This window comes from Calypte anna, chromosome 3, assembly GCF_003957555.1.
Source record: "Calypte anna isolate BGI_N300 chromosome 3, bCalAnn1_v1.p, whole genome shotgun sequence".
Lineage (NCBI taxonomy): Eukaryota > Metazoa > Chordata > Aves > Apodiformes > Trochilidae > Calypte > Calypte anna.
Window position 1 is genome coordinate 26,113,695 of NC_044246.1, and position 18,924 is coordinate 26,132,618.

The window sequence follows — 18,924 nt, forward strand, 5'->3', positions numbered from 1 at the left end:
TCCTTGTCTCTACAGAAATGTGGTTTTTCAGAACTGTATTCATGGCAGAGGCAAAGGAAAGCAAAGCAGGAATTCTGTCTGCATGATGGACCACCTTATGCCAATGGAGACCCTCATGTTGGCCATGCATTAAACAAAGTAATTATTTACTCCTTCATACTGTACTGTTTTGAAATGGTAAAGGCTTCCTATAATGTGCCATGTGTTCTCCATTCCCATTTAAGTCAATGTCACTTTAAAATGTTCAGTATTTTCGTAGAGGGGGCTTTTAAAAAGCAAAGACATGGTGACGTGGATACCATATGATGCCACAGATACTATGCCATGACATAAATACCATATGCTGGTATGATGGCTACATGCTAAATGCTGACTTATGTAACATAACTGAATGTTACAGTAAAAAGGAAACTTTTTTTTTTTAAGAGAAAGTCCCTCCCTTGTTTCTAAGCAGTATTAAATGCACAGTTTATTTTGTGTATTGAATGTTCCACACATACACATGTGGATGAGTGTATATTTCTACATGTATAATGTTACTGTAACGCATGGTTGAGCTGTGCCCTTGCTATTCTTTTTTCCTTTGGGTATTTTATAAGTTTGTTGTATTGCAGCTGTTTTTTTTTTTTATCGTAGTGTCTTAGATGGAACAATTACTAAATGTTGATTAAATGCTGATGTTGATTAAATTGTAAATTTAATCTTTGAAATAATACTCCTCAATATGTTTGGCTGTGTTTATATTCAGTCCTGAGAATAACAGCATTACACGTGCTGCAGTGTGAGAAAGACTCAGATGTGACCCACAGCTTAAGCTAAAGCTTGGACTTCTGAAAATGACAAGTTTTGGCAGATGATCACTTATGTCAAAAACCAGTAATAAGCACTAGATAAATGCTGTAGATCCAGCTCAGAGTTTTGAAAATGAGAGTAAGCTTCAAACAAGTAAGCTTGTTTGCTTCAGGTATTGTATTTCAATTTTACATACTGCATTGTTCAATTATACTAAACATGGATTCCTTTGACCAGAGGTCTTTAGAAGTTCTGCCAAAATACAATATGATGGGCAAGAAAAATCACAAATACAGTTTTAAATGTAAATATATCGTGCAGCCTTTTATTTTATGTATTTATTTTTAATATGGGGATCTTAATTAATGAGGCAGGTATTCCAGATGGGGGAGCTAAAGTGACAGATGACCCTTTTGTATTTCCAGATTTTGAAAGACATCACTAATCGTTTCCACATGATGAGAGGTTACAGAGTGCATTATGTTCCAGGGTGGGATTGTCATGGATTACCCATTGAGTTGAAGGCATTGTCAGAAGTCAAAGGAGCTGAAAATCTTTCACCCATAGAAATTAGACAAAGAGGTAAACTACCTGTTGTGGCATCTTTACAGAAAAAGTTGGCTTAGGTATTTGTACATCCTACTCAGCATATTTTGAATTTTATGCTTTACAAATAGCTTTTATACTTTATTGGGTGCTTTTCTACTAGCTGTTCATAACATTTTCTAGAATTACTGTATGTATCTGCCAAGCAGACTGAGTGCAATGGAATCTTATGAAATGGGATAATTAAACACAGGCTTAATTTGATGCTGTAATGAACATGCATAGCATTGGCTGTGGTTTTACAAAATCACAAGGACTGACAATTTGGATTTCTGCTTTGCATAACTGTGCGGTAGCATGAAATCAGTTTTTATCAGATCAGCAGAATTTTGTGTACTGGAGACTGAATGTGCTGAGGAGCTGAAAGAAAGGAGTCCCTACTCGAGCAGGAGGTTGGACCAGGTGACCTCTAGAGGTCCCCTCTAACCTCAGCAAGTCTGTAATTCTATGAAAAAAATATGACTTGAAGTGGGACAGCTTGTGATGTAATGGGGTTGTATTTATTGACTGTTTTTAATAATACTACAAAGCTACAAGGGTGATCCTTTCAAAGAAAGTCTGCATTACCTGAAAACTTTTTTAAAGAAATAATTTCAGGTACCATGTATCTCAAAAAACATGAACATTCAGCTTCAAAACTGCAATGAGCAATTTAAACTGCTTTAGTTGAAACTGCAACAATGAAATGAGTAACTTCTTTGCAGATGCATGTTGCTTTGAAAAGTTTGAATCATCATCATCAGAGCTGGTTAATTTCCACTTTTTTTTTTTTTTTTTTTTTGCATTAAATGAAAATGCATTTTGAGAAATTGTTCTTCATAGCTGAATACACTTCTTTTTTTTCCCTCTTTTTTAAAAAGAAAGTTTATGTTCTATAAACACATGTTGCTTTAGTCCCCATATTAGTAAAAAAGTGCCACTCCTGGATTTTTTTATTCTTTGCAGTTGTTTTATGTAACTATTTCTATGCAGTATGTATTTTTTTAGCCATAATAATCTGTTTAATACATGTCTGTAATTAATGCATGGCTTTAGTATGTTCAGCTCAGGCTTTTCTAAAAAACATCAGTGGCTTATTTTAAATGGTATTATATTGATCTTAATGGCCTAAATCATGTGCTTAATGAAACTCTTCCCTTCAGCCAGAAAATTTGCAGAAAGAGCAATTGAGAAGCAGAAATCTGCCTTCATTCGTTGGGGCATAATGGCAGATTGGGATAACTGCTACTGTACGTTTGATCCAAAATATGAAGCAAACCAGCTGAGAGTCTTTTACAAAATGTATGAAAAGGTATGCTGGATTTATTTTAAAGTGTGTTTTGGTTTGTTATGAGTTGCAATTCACCTTTCTTTTTTCCCTCCTTTTCTTCTTCAGGGTTTCATTTATCAGGACTATAAACCTGTGTTCTGGTCCCCTTCAGCAAAGTAAGTCTCAGCTTACTATTTTGTCTTCAGATTTTTAACAAGGATATCAATAGCTTTTGATGTTGAAGTGTGTTAACTTATGTTTGATATCTGTCCAGAACGGCCTTGGCTGAAGCAGAGCTTGAATACAATGAGCAGCACGTCAGTCGTTCTGTGTATATGAAATTTCCCCTGATAAAGTCACCACCTAAGCTGACTTCTGTGATAAGTATGACTTCTGTATAGATTTTAAAACTGATAGCTTTGGTTTTTTATAATTGAGAGTAAAGTACTTCTGATTTACACCTGTAGATGGATCATCCCCTGCTAGTGTGCTAGTGTGGACCACGCAGCCTTGGACTGTGCCAGCCAATCAAGCAGTTTGTTACATGCCAGACGCAGAGTATGTGTCTTTAACTTGGTTCAGTGATCTGTGTCAGTCATTATCGATATTTATCAGCAAAGTTAAAACGTTCTGGACTACCATTACATTTTACTTAAGGCATTTTTTTTGCTTTGTTGATGAGTGGAAGTGTTGCTTTTTAAGTGACATAATTGTAAGCTTTGTTCTGTATGCCTATTAATCTATTAATTTTTGCTTTAATTTTTTAGATATTTCTTCTTCCTAATGTTACATTATCTTGAAATTCTTTTGAGATGCACAACTGAATTTTGCACTGGAAACTTAAAACATGCTTTGTTGTCTTTAGAGATGGAGAGTTAAAAGAATTTGTAACTTCGTGGTGTTTGTAATTACTCCATATCACAAATATATATTTGCATTGTAGATACTCAGTTGTGAAATGTACAACTACTGGCGAATACTTCATTCTAGCTGCAGATAAAGTGGAATCTACAGCAGCTGTTTTGGACAAGCAGTTTGAGGTTATATCAACGTGTAAAGGTAGGTTTTAATATTATTAATCTGAAGCTGCGTAGAAATCTGCTTAGAGGTGTCCAAAAACTGCTTCAGATTTTATTTGTTATTAAGTTTGTTTATATTTTGACCACATGCTTCACTAGAATCATAGAATCATAGAATTGGCTGGGTTGGAAGGGACCTCAGAGATCATCGAGTCCAACCCTTGAACCACCGTTGCAGTTGCTAAAATAACCTAAAATAACATGAAGAGCAGTAGTTTGTCAGATTTACTATTAGTCTATTTTAACTCAAATTTTCATCCATAAGTTTCAAAGTACTTTTTAAAATCTTGCTTCACACTTGGAAAACTTTAAACACAGAGTGGAAGTCTGTGGCCTGTTCAGTATCGAAACCTTAATTACACTTAACACAGTTTGTCTGTCATCCTCATCCATGGTTGATGAGAAAAAGGGCATAATCACAAATACATATGCTCACTGCCTGATTGCTAAATTCTACTAAAAGTCTTGAAATTATCCAGTGTAAGGAAATATCATTGTCAGCTGTTGTTGTCACGTTATGTTACTTTTCAAGTTTTTCAATGTTAAGAGATGTCTTAAGCCTTCACTATAACCATGAAGACTGCTGAGATACTGTAGATGTTGTCTATTGGGACAAACTCAATTGGTTCAGTTTGCATCCTAACAAACTGCATAGTGATATTTTTAAATAGATTTCTGTTCAGTATCCTGAGCTGGGATTTAATGTGCCATTTGTGAAATTTATTCATGTGCCTTTATCAGTGATTCAGTACTGGAAATGAGCATCTCTAAAGAAGGTCAGAAAAATTTTACATTACTTTTTCTTTTCACGTTGTTTAGATGTCTTTCCTTGCCTTCTTTTTCAGAGGGAAAAAATTACCTGTTTTGCTGCATAATAATCTTGGGTTTGCCTCAGGGTAAAATTACCTGTAGCAGTTCTTCTTGCAGGTTCTACCTTCTTTAATAAATGATTTGCACATAGCATACAGCAGTAGAGTTGGACCTTCTTGAAAAGAAATGTAATTAAGTTTTTCGTTTTTAACTTAAATTTTCAAATTAAATGGTTTTAGTTTAAAGAACCTGTTATTTTTATCTGACCAATATTCAGTAGTTAGTGATATATGTTACCTTTCTGTAGGTGTGTACCTAACTGACAGCAGTTCCTAAACATGTTCCTTCTAGGAAGTGTTACAAAGCACTCCTCAAGCTCTGGATCCTTGACTTTCAGCAAGGCTTTACTACTAATATTTCATCGGTTTTATTAACCTTAATTGTCACTAGTTTCATTTATATTGTACTCTCTTTATTTGTATGTAATGTATTGAATTTATATTAATTGTTCATCAGTACTTAGTGGCAGTACTAGAAACAGGTTCCAAATTCAAGGGGCTTTAGCTTACTGAATCATTATTGAGATGTGTTGCTGAAACATGAAGATAGTGGTGCCCAAGGAGTGGGAATGTATGGAGTTATCTCTAGATGGAATGTCACTACTAAGGAATACTGTTGTCTAAGGCAGAAGAAAAGCTTTTTCCTTAAAGGAAAAAAAAACCTGTGTGCAAGATTAACAACGGAAAGAATTTGATGGCATTTGGATGTGGACACACAAACAAGATAAGGAATTAGTACATATGAATTGTCTCCCATGCATACAATTAATGATCAATTATTCCATTGCTGCTCTTTGATAGAAGAAGCTGAATGCATGAATTATGTTGCTCTATTTTCTCTTCTGTTTCCCTTCACCATCAGGTGTGGATTTGGCAGATGGTTCTTGTGCTCATCCCACAATTCCTGCCAGAGTCTCTCCTCTGTTACCTGCAAATCACGTGACAATGGCAAAAGGAACAGGATTAGTTCATACAGCCCCAGCTCATGGTATGGAAGACTATAATGTAGCTTCTCACCATCAGCTACCCACGGTACTTATTTTCAGCTTACTTTTCACAGATTTTGCTCCTGATCATGTGCCTCTAAAGTGATTCTTGTAATCTGTGTGCATAAAGCTTGAAAATGATGTGAAGCATCCATTTAAGTGTATCACTGATGGCAGGAATGCAGGACTAACCTTAACCTTAAAAAGTGTCTATCATAATAAAAGGATGAAGCTTTTATCCCATCTGCTAATTAAAGGCTATATGGCAGTGGTAGAATAGAATCAGATTTGTCTTCTCTCCTTTTGTGTAAAAGCAGACATCAGTTCTCAGATATTGTCTCTTAGCACTCATAATTGGCTTTTTTTTAAAGCTGTATCTTGCAAACCAGTAAATCACCAAGTCACTGTTATTACTGTTTTCCAGTAAATCTTGTTTTAAACACACACATAAATACAGTTCAGTTATACGTGATCAGTTTGTGTTTGATGGAAATGAAGACGCCTTTTTAAAGAGGTGGTTCTTGAGATGTTCCAAAGCCTGATTATGCTCATATTTCTGGACAGCTTCTTTTGAGATTGGGGTTTTGCTTGTTTGGTGTTTTTTTTTTTTCACAAAAATTGAAATACTAAGCAGTGAGTTGATGTAAGATAGTTTTGCTGTAGCTGCAGATATCGCAGTACTTGTTTCTTCTGATGTGTAAAATTCACTTGCCTGGTAGATTACTAAATTACAGTTCACTGAATCTGAAGTGTACTTTCATATAACATACTTCGGTACATTTTATTGACATGATTAAAATACTTATTTTTAGGATTGTCTCGTGGATGAAGGTGGTTTTTTTACTGAAGCTGCAGGTCCTGAACTTCAAAAGAAGAATGTCCTTGAAGAGGGGAATGAAGCTGGTGAGTATTTGATGTTTAGTCTCATATGAGTTTATCTGTTACATTTCTGCAGGTATATTTTAATGGTTCGTATGAACATTTTGAATATGAATGAGGTGCAGGCACTTATTATGTGTTGATCATGGAAATAAACAAATTGATGTTAAAAGTAGCAATATGTTCATATCAGATTTTAATCTTGTCTGATTTTTTTTTCTCAGTCATTCAGATGCTTAAGGCAGCCAGGAATTTGTTAAAAGAAGAGAAATATGTGCACAGTTACCCATATGACTGGAGGACTAAAAAACCAATGATAATTCGTGCCAGCAAGCAGTGGTTTGTAAACACAGCAGATGTGAAGGCTACAGCACAGGTATATAGTTTTGCTTTGTTACTGGATATTTAAAGACAGCTGATGCCATTTGGGATCAGGAAAACAATCTTGCTATAGCTCATTCCAGTATGTGTTCTTCTCTAGGGCTTACAAACAGTAGTTGAAAAATGGTAATTATTTGTAGAAGTAAGGAATGTTGTCAGTTTTTTGTCATTAGGGAAATAATCTAAGATAAATACACTGACAGACATATTTGTTCAAGACGAACCTCTTTTAGGGTACGGCGCTTCAAGGTCCAACCAGGTGTTCCAGCAGAGACTCACGAACAGTGCTCCGAGCCTATAGCCCACAGGGCTGACTAGCCTGGATTGGTGCTGTTGCTCTGAGAGCGACTGACCTCTCTGCTGGCTAGCTCCGGAGTGAGCCCCACCTGTGTCTCAGGCCTCACCTTTTATTGGCCCCCTGGTCCTGCTCATGCCAGTGGGGGCCCACCCTAATTGGGCACAGGTGGGCTTGACACAAGCTCATGCTCACTCCCTGGCAATTAGTGGCACCTGGTTGCCTCGTTACACTACAGTTCATTCTATAGAAGATGTGTAAGTTTCTTAGAACTACCGAACTTTTATCCCATTTTTATTTTTTTAAATAGAGTGTATTAAGGAAAAAAAAATCAGAAGAGATTATTTTATCCCTATTAAAATTACCTTTGTTGTTATTGTAGCCTTGTATAGCCAGACATCTTTGTTTGCTCCCCTGTTAATTTTGCCACAGTTCTATTTTAAATATTGTTTTACGTTTTAAAAAACATTTTAAAAATCAGACGAGAGTATCTGGGGTAATAATGATTTCATTCTAATTAGGGCATGAGGTATTTATTCCTTAATCATATTTATTTCGAATGAAGGATAACATGATGGTTATTCAGCAGGCTTGGAAGTGAGTGGTAGCCCACACTGTAGTAAAGGCAGTATTTATCAAGGGGCTTCAAAGCAGACATCACAAGACACAATTAAATTTCAGGTAAAGATACTGATGTCATTTCTAACTTAGTTTAGGGTGGGTCTGCTAGGAAACCAGAGCCACCAAAGAAGCCTTGGTTGCCCTGTGTAGGAAATGTACAGGATATATACACCCTTCAGAGTATGTTACTGGAAGAGCAACACGTGGTGAACTAAACAAAGTAAATGTGGCAGTTTCCTGAGAACATGGTATTCAGTAATGGGAGTGGGAGTGTAGACCTGTACCTTTTTTACTGGTAGCATAAACAGTGTTTATCTGAATGCTGAAGCATGTTGAACAATCCACTGTCTACTTTGTAGGACGTGCTGAAAAAAGTGAAAGTTATTCCTACATCTGCAGTGAACAGAATGATTGAAATGCTGGACAGAAGGACCTTTTGGTGTATATCACGGCAAAGATCCTGGGGTGTTCCAATTCCTGTTTTTTATCAGAAGAACACGGGAGAATGCCTAATAAACAGGTATTTTTCAAGCTTTATATACTGAAAAATTAATTAGTACTGTCTGTAGTGCTTCAGTTAACATAAAATTTTTGACTACTTAAGTATAAATACATACTTTTACATGTAAAGAACTAGTTCAGCTGTAAGTTTAAAAAAATCAAAGTCATTGCTGAAAGTGACTTATATGTAAGTAGTAGAAGTCCATTTACTTCTCAAGTTATACAAAAACTCCCCTTGATAGTAATTGCTTTTGTCCTCAGGTGAAGTGGCTGGCAGTAATCACTGGCCTTTACATTTAAGCAAGGAGTAAACAGCAAGTTGTTGTTAGAATAGATTGCAACTGGAATTGTAGCAGTGTGAGTTTAATGATACAGACATTTTGTCAAAATAGCTTTTAGCAGTTGAGTAAGTGACAATGACATACTGGAAGTGGAATAATCGATTTGGTTGCAGAATAAATAACTGCACTTCGTTTCAAAATAAAATAAAATCAAAGTGGTTTTGAGGAGTAACTCAATAAATGTGAGTGATGTTTAGCTGTATGATTTGGTGTGTTAGAAGCTTCAGAAGGTAGCTTTACTATGCCATGTTTTAGTTAATAGTATCCAGATACTGCAAGCACTGCATTTCAGGAATTCCAGGCAATGTAATGCAGAGGAAATTCAAGCTATGCTTTGAAACAAGGAAATTCAGCCAAAAAAGATCCTTGTCTGTGTTTTAAGGACTAACAGAGATCTGCTTTTACCCCTTTGGGAGGCAAAGGTTTTCAGTTTTGAATATCTTTCAAGAGATAATTTTGAAAAGATAGTATTGTGGAATTCCACGTTTGTTGTTTATTTACATAATTGTTTTCTGTCTTGAGATACACCAGTGTGACTGCATTTTATACATCTTTAATCTTACAGCCATTTGTGTAAATTCATTATAGATAATGAGATTGCATAGCTGGAGATGAATTTAGGTAGTGTTGCAGAATTTTTCTTATTCTTCTGTTGAATAAATACACTGCAATGACTCCAACATGCTTTCCAGAGCTTGACTGAGCACAGAAACATGAGTAGTAGGTGAGGCTTAGGGTGTGGAGAGTAGGGAATGGACTTTATGCAGTTAGTCCTTAGCTTCACCCCCTGTGACTGGGTGTGTAGGTGCACAGATATGTACTTTGACTCTCTCCTAGTAGGCAATAACTGTGAGAAAACATCACAATAATCATCGTTGTTTATAGTACCTGAATAATGCTGACACACCTCAGGAAATAAATGGACGAAAGCTCTGTGGGGTGTAAAATCATTTTGCCTGCAAAAATTGTTACTGTATTAAAAAATAAACATATGTTCGTATATGCAAAAACATATTTTCTGATAATACTTACTGGGGTCTATCTGCAAAGTAGGCTTGAATGTGTTACTTGTTTTTGCCTTAGATTGCTAAATACATAGTTTAACAACAAAATAAGTGTGAGATAGAAAGCAGTTTAGCTGATGGCAGTCCAGTGTGAAGAGCACCATGAAGCAATAACTCCTTCAAAACGTGGAGGAGCTGACTCAGCTGATACATAAAAATTTGAAAGGAGGGATGCATATGAGTTCCTATAGGTTTGTAAATAAAACTACCTTGAAAGCTAGTGACCTGTGTTAAAAAGCAAGTCTTTTGTAAGTGCCTGGGTTGTGTGAGATTATTGCTGGAGTTGGGGTATTTTGATGTAATAAACTCTGCTAGGTGTTGGCTTGGCAGTAGTGCATGAAGGTGAATGAACAAAGGGACAGTACAGAATGTTTGGTTAGAACTTACCTAGGGGGAAAAAAGAAGCTTTTAGGAAAATAAGAGACATATCCAATAAGCTTCAAAATTTATTTCGCTTGACTGACATCTTCTGGTGCTAATTTATAGTCAGTGCTCATTGATTCTAACATATCTTACTACATAGCAGAAATTTTAAAAAAATAAATATCAAACATGTAAAACACATTCAATATTTAAGATAGCTTTAGCGGACTTCTGTAACCAGAGTAGAAAAAGTGTGCAGAATATTGGCCTATAGAAATGACAGGCAAAATTAGAAAGCAGTCTGTCAATTCATAGGTCATCTTCCTGGACACCAGTTCTTTTTGCAATAATCAGCTAAGCATAAATATTTTGTTGCATTTCCCTTTTAATACTGACAATTGTATCACAATAGGTGGCTGATACCTTTCTATCGCTTAAGAAGCTTCCTATTCTGTTGTGTGATATCATTAAACCAACAGTAAACAACTTACATTTCAAAACAAAAACTGTTTTCTTTGAGTGCTGGACAAACATGCTTCCAGTAGCAGCTGCTCTGGAGTTTCTGGGTGGCTATCAAAAGTAACAGCATCTCCACTGGAAGTCAGTGTAGTCCACATGGAGTTGCTGTTACATATGAGAGCACCAGTGGTCAATCTTGAGAGATCCTGCTTATGTATCACCTGTAAAAAGACTTAACAAAAAACAAACCAAATCCCTAAAAGAAACTCCTTTGTTTGTCTCTGTGAGAGTTTCCTCTGAATCTGTAATACAAATGGTCTGCAGAAAGCTTCCCTTTGAAAATGCAACTGCTTGTCCCTAACAAGATATTTTTTCCACATTAACAGTCCTGTCTTGTAACTCTAAAGCCAGGATCTGGATTGTAATCTTGTATACAAGTCTGATGCAAGATCTTCTTGAGTTTGCTCATGTTTACTGCTGTGGCCCCCCATAGTACTAAAAGACAATTTGTTGTTTGATGATGTTGTTTATAAATTAATATGCTACTGATTATAAGATTGTGGTATGTAGATGTGGTATGTAGACTATACCACATCATGTTGTGATCAGATTATAGAATTTATAAAATAGCAAAACCCTATATGAGAGAAAAGTGAGAACATTTTTTCATAATTCCCATCTTCAGTAAGAATAAGGAGGTAAAATTCTGTGTGATTCTTGTCCAGGGGTGGAGAAATGACTATAAATAGAATACAAGCACAAATCACTGCTTATACTGTTTGTCAATTTTCAAAATTTAATAGATTTAGAAAACATTCTGATTCTAAAAAATTCTGTGACTCATGGGAAGAGAGAAAATGCTCCAAAAGTAAAATGAGAGATTTGTATTTACAGTAGTAGCGCAGAGCAGGTAATAATTGTGAGATACAGACTTTAATCTGACCTTGTTCAATAACTTCTTGACAAAATCACTGTCAAGATATTGATAATAGAAAGTACTATTACAAAGGTTACTCTAATGCATGACAACTTTTGTCCCCTTTGAGATTTTGATTAACATGTAGCTTACATTTTTTACACAGAAAACCCCAACCTGTTTTTGAAGTAGATCTATCCTTCACCCCAATTTGCTTTTTAAATTATTAAGACATTTCAGTGACTTGTAAGCGATAGTAACTTACCGTACCCTGAATACTTACTGCTGCAGTGCCAACATTCACATAAAAAGATAACTTGTTTTCTTTACCCTTCTTTGCAGAGGGGCTGAGAGAGCATCAGGCACTGTATTCTTCTCCTCCTGACTGTATCTTAATGCTTCCTAATTTCTGTTAACACATTAAATAAGTGTTCAGCTCAATCAATATCAATCTTCAGAGTGATTGGCTGGTGTCGTGGTAGCGTGAATTGCTGTAGGGTTTCAGTGCTAAACCACAGTGAGTGACACGTAATGCAAGTCCTTCTAGATAGGGTATGAATACAGGGCAAAGTTTTACAATGGTGTTTATTGCTAACTTGGTGATTTCCATGCTCACTTAGAAGCCCACAGATTATAAAGTGATGAGTAGTTATTTGAGAAAGGTGGTTTTCACTTGCACCTTACATAAAAAGTACTTTGCAAAATTCTTCCTCCTTACAATAGGGATACCTTAAATATAGTAATTTATTTCTCTCTAATAGTAGTTAATAGTGAAGATCCTTGGAAAAGATTACACAGATGGAGGGGGGGTGTTTGTTTGTCTTGTGCTTTTTTCAAACTGTAGGAAATAGTATTTGCTGAAATGGTATCCTGGAAATATTTGTTCTTAGCTATCTCCTCTTACAAAATACTTGAGTGATAATATTCACTTAAATCCTGTAGGGAAATGGAATATAATGAAAAACCATGCACTCCTAAAATGTTTATTTCCCTGGTTTGAGATCTTGGTGGGATTTTGAGAATATCGGTAAATAATAAGTTGACTTCAGTCACTGAGTCTTTATTTCTTGTAAGTGATTCATAACACAAATCCACCCTTCTTTTAGTAGTCTGAAGACTTTGATCTGTAGCAGAATTGTGCCTGTTAGATACAAAGCTGTTGTGTGACACTGGAAATACTTCTTGTAAATTAAGTCAGTAATTTTACAATTATTTCCCAAGGGAGATTGATAGCAAGATTTTATTTGCTTTTCCTCTCCCTGCCTCTGATGGAAAGGAGAACAGTTCATCCTCATTACAGGTAATAGTTTGCACTAACACAGTGTTTCAGGTTCCCCCCCTAGTAATTTCTCCAAATATTTGTGTGATAGGCCTGAGCTTTATTATTACATCTTCTGTTGACAAGACATGTCATTACAGCTGTCATTTGCAGAACACTGGTGGCACTTCAGGCTGTGTCTTCTTTAGTTAAAAGCTTAGAACATCTGGCAAACTGAGATTTTTTTTCTGCCATCAACCTAAATCCAGACAGGTGCTGGAAAACATTGTTAAGAATATATTCCTACATGTTGTCCAAGGTAGCTGTTGGTTTTGATCTGTAGCTGGATTTATCTTCTTTTTAAAAATTCTAGAACCAATGATGGCATTAAATACCTGATGAATCCTTAAAAAAATTAGAGACTGGAAATTAATTCATCACTAGATATTATGTCCCTTCACTGAAGTGTATCTGTAATATCCAAAATTTATGTAGAAGACAAGCTTAGTTCCTGTTTCAGTTGTTCTGCTTGCTTAATAGGGCATGCTGGTAGCTTTTCTGTGCTAGTTACAGGTACAAGTCTGGATTAGGAAAATGTTCTGGCTGTAGTTTGTTGCCAGAGCCATTAGCTGAGCACTGAATTACTTCTTCCATTAATCAATTAGCATTCAGTAACACTTCATGTGGCCATAATCACATTTTAGGGTAATGCATCCTCCTTTTAGTTTAGCTGCTCTTCTGGTGATTTCGTTGGCCAGTGAAAGGAAGGCATTAAGTCTGTGGAGAGAATGCTTGAAATATTTTTACTCAAAGGCAGCTAGCTATTCATAATGTCTTTAAAGATACACTTCTAGTGTATTTGAGAAGAATCTAAGATGGAGCCTTCAGTTCAAGAGCGATGATAAATAATGTTGTGTATTGCTTTTTCTAAAATGTTCCCAGGTTCTACAGTCTGTCATCATTGAAGGTCTGGGCGTAAAGCCAGCCTCTTCAGTGGAAGGTCCTGACCCTGCAAGTTCAGTGGAATAGTTTAGTCTGGGATGAGACAAACAAATTTCTCCATGGCTTACATGACCTTTTTCCAAAGAGCTTTCCAAATACTATGATTTAGCTTGAAGGAGGCAAGGCATAAGGGATGCTTAGCAGGCATCTACCAGGACTGGAGTTGTTTGCTTTTGTCTTGGAGAAGTAACACTTCACAACTGCAAGGATAGGCAAGTAGGCCTCTAAGCAAATATTTCTGGGAGGAAAAGATATCATGCAGAACCAGAGATCCTGAATATTGTTTTACCAAGATAAAAGTGAGCAGATACATTACAAAGCCGTAAAATGCATCCTGTCATCATTAAATTAGAAGGTGAGCAATAGCCAGTGTAGGCTGAATGGGTAAGAATGGTGATGGTGTGCTAGCACACTAGCTCACTGTTGCTGTGTAAGTGTTTCTAGTTCATGAGTTGTCTCCCCAGAAGGTAAATTGAATAACTGATGATTGATTCACAAAGAAAAAACTTTGGGTTTGGGTTGTTTTTTTTTTTTGGTTGGTCTGTCATTTCAATTTTATTCCCACAATCAAGAGCAAAATTGCATTTTCTTCTTACTGTGCACCTCATGTCATGTAATTAAATAATAATTTGTTTTACATCTTCTTGGAGAATGTGGGATTTCATTCTTAAACTCCATGTGTTAAGAGTCCGCTAATTGCTGTAGTGATGTAGCTCAAGTTTCCTTGATACAGTGCCATGGCCATCTTCAAACTAGTGAGCATTTGTTTTGTGGTGTTGGTGCACTCAGCAGAATTCAAACTGCTGAAGTTTTTAGGCTGAAAAAAAGGAAATGTGTTTTTTTTATTACATAGGCAGGTAAGAAAGGTTCTTCATTTATTATTAAACTTGAAGCATCGGTACAGTATTCTGAAATTGTTGAACTGGAGGGTCTAAAATGCAATAGTAAGACAAAATACTAGATTTTCTAAAACTATGAACCCTACCTGAAGACCAAAAGTAGTTGAGCTTTTTCACTGTTTGATGTTCCTAAAAAGAACATAATTTCAAATATTATCAAATATTTGAAAAGCATTTGAAAGACTATTTTTTTAGTCTTGCCCAAAAAATTTAATGGCAATAGGCAGATATTTATAAGTTTGTGTTACTTTTTGCATCAAAGGGTTACTGATAGAAATAAAGTAGAAAAAAACAAACCCAGTGATTACATTTGGATGTAGTTGGGTTTTGTTTTTCTGTAAACATTGATTACTGTTAGGTCTCTTTCAGGTAGAGTACAACCCTAATGAGAAAGCTGGAGAGGGACTTTTTAGAAGAGTGTGTAGTCATAGGACAAGGGGCGATGACTTTAGAAGAGGGGAGATTTAGCTTAGATGTTGGGAAGAAAGTCTTTACTGTGAGGGTGGTGAGACACTGGCACAGGCTGTCCGTGGAGGCTGTGGCTGCCCTCTTCCTGGAAGAGTTCAAGGCCAGGTTGAATGGGGCTTGGAGCAACCTGGTCTAGCAGGAGGTGTCCCTGCCCATGCAAGGGTGTTGGAACTAGGTGATCTTTAAATCCTTTCCAATCCAAACCATTCTGTGATTCTATGTATGTACATTCATTGAAATGCCATTTCCTAACTCTCCATTTCCACATTAATTCTCAAGGTCTCTTTATCCAATGGAGAAAAGAAGCCTGTCATCAAAAAGCGTAACTGTTTTTTTGGGGAACAATTGTTTAGTATCTGTAAATCCAAGGTCAAGAAATAGCATGTGAAATGAATTTTAGAAGCTTTTAAGCTGATGGCATCTTTTCTGAATGCCCGTTTTTTGCATATTTGCTGAAAAAGCTGTATGCAATACATGCTATTTTATGTATGTCCAGGTTTTACACAACCCTGCACATCTTGGAAGACAAAAAAAGTAAGTCTTTAATACAGGAAGGAAGCTTGTGGAGTAATGTCTGGATTAGAATTAACTCATCAATTCAGGAACCCCTTTTTTTCTTCTAACCTAGTGAAACCATCACAGATGTCATCAAAATAGTGGAGCAACAAGGAACAGATGCGTGGTGGACCCTTCCTATTGAACAGCTTCTATCAAAGCAGGCTGTAGCCAAGGTAATTTTTTTTTTTTTTTTAAACTTCAAATACAGAAGGTGCTTGAGACAGTTCAGTGGTGAGAAATAGAGCAGACCCTTCATATATTTCTGTGATCCTTTACATGAGAAGGTATCCTGTGAAAGGAATATTCAGAAAGTGAGATCTGAGTGTGTAAAAATACACACAATCAGATTTGTGCCATAAATTCAGGACAGAGATCTCCATCCTCCTCATTTTAGTTCAGGAGAAAAGTGATGCCTTAATGAAATTATGACCCCAAATATATATTAAATAATTGTTGTTAAAATACGTCCAAAATTTTATTTAGTGCTTTCTCAATTTACCAGTTGTACTCTTAATCTAGCTCATTTCCAGTTTTATTGGTGATTTTTCCTTGTTCTGTTTTGGATTTTCATAAAAAATTATCTGAAAACGATCATGGAAAATTATGTATGTTATTTTGTGCTCACTCAGAAAGTTGGTAGCAGAGCCTGTAAGAACCTGGTTCAGAAACCAAATCTACATTACTGATTGCTTTGAAAGCATTGATGATACACAGTTTTCTATTAGCATTATTTACTAATTGTTTCTCCAATAGGCTGGTGGTAATGATGTTTTGGATTATGTCAAGGGACAGGATGTCCTAGATATCTGGTTTGACAGTGGAACTTCCTGGGCTCATGTTTTGGAAGGTACTGAATTAATATTTTGATCTTTCTTCTAACATATTTAGAGAACAAAATATAACTGTTTTGCATGATGATACTGGTATCAGTAAAATTGATACTGTGCCAGCAGCAAACTGGCTATGACTTCTTATAAAGTTGCTTTTGCTTGTAAAGATAAAAGTTTAATGTTGGCAAACTCATTTTCAGTGTGGTTGAAGGTGAGATTTTTCGAGTACTCTGTTCTGATTCTGCCATGTGACACACCATGTATCTTCTAATCAGAATGTATTTGTTCTGAGTATAGAGGTTTCATGACACAAATGACCAAGGTACTTTGCTACTACTTGGTAACTCTTAAATTAGTTTCTGCCAACAAATTTCATTTTATTTGTGCATGCTATTTGAAGCAGAACAAAACTGAGATCATATGCTGAACCCAAGTAAGCTGTTTTTTTAAAGTATGGGTGTACTTTTTATCTTAACAGATTACTTTCAGTAACTAAAGGAGTATATTGTGCCTTAGAATATTTATAGTTATTATATGCTATTTATAACTTCTGCTGCCAGTAGTTGCTCCTCACCAGGTAGCACATGTATATTTGTTCTCTGAGCAATCTGATCTATTTGAGGATGTCCCTGCTTACTGCAGAGGGGTTGCACTAGATGACCTTTAGAGAGGTCCCTTCCAACCCAAATTATTCTATGATTCTATGATTCTTTTACATTAAATATACACTATTTGCTTGGAGGATAGTCCAAAGTCAGGAGTCCTTGCTAAAGGAGGAGCTTGGTTCCATACATCAAGTCTCTTGGACTTTAAACCCTCAGTACACAATTGCATGATAACAATCTTGTATTATAAAACACATTAGCACCAGAGGTTTTATTTCTTAGCAACGTGGTCAGGCACAGCATCATCAGCAAACATCCTTTTCTAGAAGACCTTTACATACTTTAAATTTCATACTCTTTAAATCTGGTTTGTTTTTTGTTCTACCTTTGGAAAAGTAGAACAAACTAGTGGTATTTTATGTGGACAGCTACATACTTGATTCTTTAAGGCCTTAACAACTCAGCATGTAAAATCTACCTCTGTATAGAGGAGAGGCATCATGTTTGATGAGGAACAGCTTAGTCAAGTCCCTTGATTCACTGTTGATTTGTGTAAGGCTCCCCTATGGATTCTGTAATGTCTAAAAAAGGTTGAGTCTTTCACAAGATTCAGAAGAGGTTGGCATGATTTTTGGTCAAACTCACAGTATTGAAAATTAAAGATCAGTGATTTGTCTGTTAGTAGCCAGCAGGAATAAACAGCTTTACGGATTTCCTTGCCAATTCCAGTCTTGCAAAAATGAACCATGCTTTTCACCATCTCTCTAGCCTGGGGAAATTAAGCCTGAGTTTTCACTGGACTTGGACTATCTGTGTCTGAGCTTATTAAATGAGATGCAGCAGTTATAAAATTCATCCCTTTAGCCGATGGCTACCCAGAATGTTTTCAAAAAGTACAGTAGGCTGAGGAGGGGCTTGGGAGGAGGGAGAGGAGTCAAGAACAGGTTAAAGGAATTGCTCAGTAACAGCAAGCCCAGTGGCCAAAATCACAGGTTGCATGGATATGTCCTATTTCTAACACTTGTCCTGCTGCGTTTCCTACCAGAAACAGGGCATAGTTCTGATGGAGTTTACTGAAAGCTGTTCTTTTTTGATTGAATGGTGAATTAGCTTTCTTTTTCCAGCCTAGGTGTGTCAAAGATACCACTTGTATCTAAATGACAAATTAACCAAACCGTTCTACTTGGGCATTGTGGCAGGTAGGAAGGTGAAAGTTACAAAGATCAAGGATGTAGCTGTTGTAGTCACAAAACCAGAAATGTACATTTATGACTATTTGTGTGTAAAATAAATACTTACTCCTTCACATCACTTAGAACAGCTTCACAAGTTCACTGTGCTCTGAAAAACCCACTGCTACTGAGTTTTTCTGTGGATGCTGTTTGCTTCATTAATTCTCTGACTGCCTAACACTGTTTTCACTGAACAGTTTATTGTTGTGCTGGCCAATCTGGTTTGTTTCTTGCTACACATGCCTCAAATATAGTTTGAAAGAACTGTTTCCATGTTCTTTAATGCAAGGTTAAAATTCAAGTGCATGCTTCATAAATGAATAAATTCATTTATGCAGTACTGCTGGGGAGTAGAAACATGTTAATAGACTGCTTTCAAAACCAATGTGTGGGGTGAAAGCAAAATCTGGTTCAGAAGCATTTGCTAATTTTGAATGCTCAGTGCTATGATACCTGGTTTGTTTTTTTTCTTTTTTGGTTTGGGTTCAGTCTTTTGATAGTGCTTATTTCACTTGCTGTCTTTGGAATATCCATTTTAGAGAATTCTTTTCTGTCTTAAAATTCTCTTACATTTTCCTCATGGGCACAGTGCCATCTGCAATACAACCTTGAGATTATCAATTTTTTTCAAAATATTTCATATAAAAATGTACACTGCCTTTTGCTGCAAT

The 18,924-nt window shown here is 36.2% G+C and overlaps 1 protein-coding gene across 1 annotated transcript in view; it reads left to right on the forward strand.

Moving 5' to 3' along the window:
* Positions 1–18,924, forward strand: part of IARS2 (isoleucyl-tRNA synthetase 2, mitochondrial) — a 28,969-nt gene that overhangs the window by 670 nt on the left and 9,375 nt on the right. Inside the window, exons 2-14 of the mRNA XM_030447784.1 lie at positions 16–138; positions 1,218–1,374; positions 2,541–2,689; positions 2,774–2,823; positions 2,922–3,031; positions 3,115–3,205; positions 3,591–3,706; positions 5,458–5,627; positions 6,394–6,484; positions 6,685–6,836; positions 8,117–8,277; positions 15,657–15,759; positions 16,340–16,433. Of these exons, the coding sequence (XP_030303644.1) occupies positions 16–138; positions 1,218–1,374; positions 2,541–2,689; positions 2,774–2,823; positions 2,922–3,031; positions 3,115–3,205; positions 3,591–3,706; positions 5,458–5,627; positions 6,394–6,484; positions 6,685–6,836; positions 8,117–8,277; positions 15,657–15,759; positions 16,340–16,433 (1,567 nt within the window). The remainder of the gene's footprint in view (positions 1–15; positions 139–1,217; positions 1,375–2,540; positions 2,690–2,773; positions 2,824–2,921; positions 3,032–3,114; positions 3,206–3,590; positions 3,707–5,457; positions 5,628–6,393; positions 6,485–6,684; positions 6,837–8,116; positions 8,278–15,656; positions 15,760–16,339; positions 16,434–18,924) is intronic.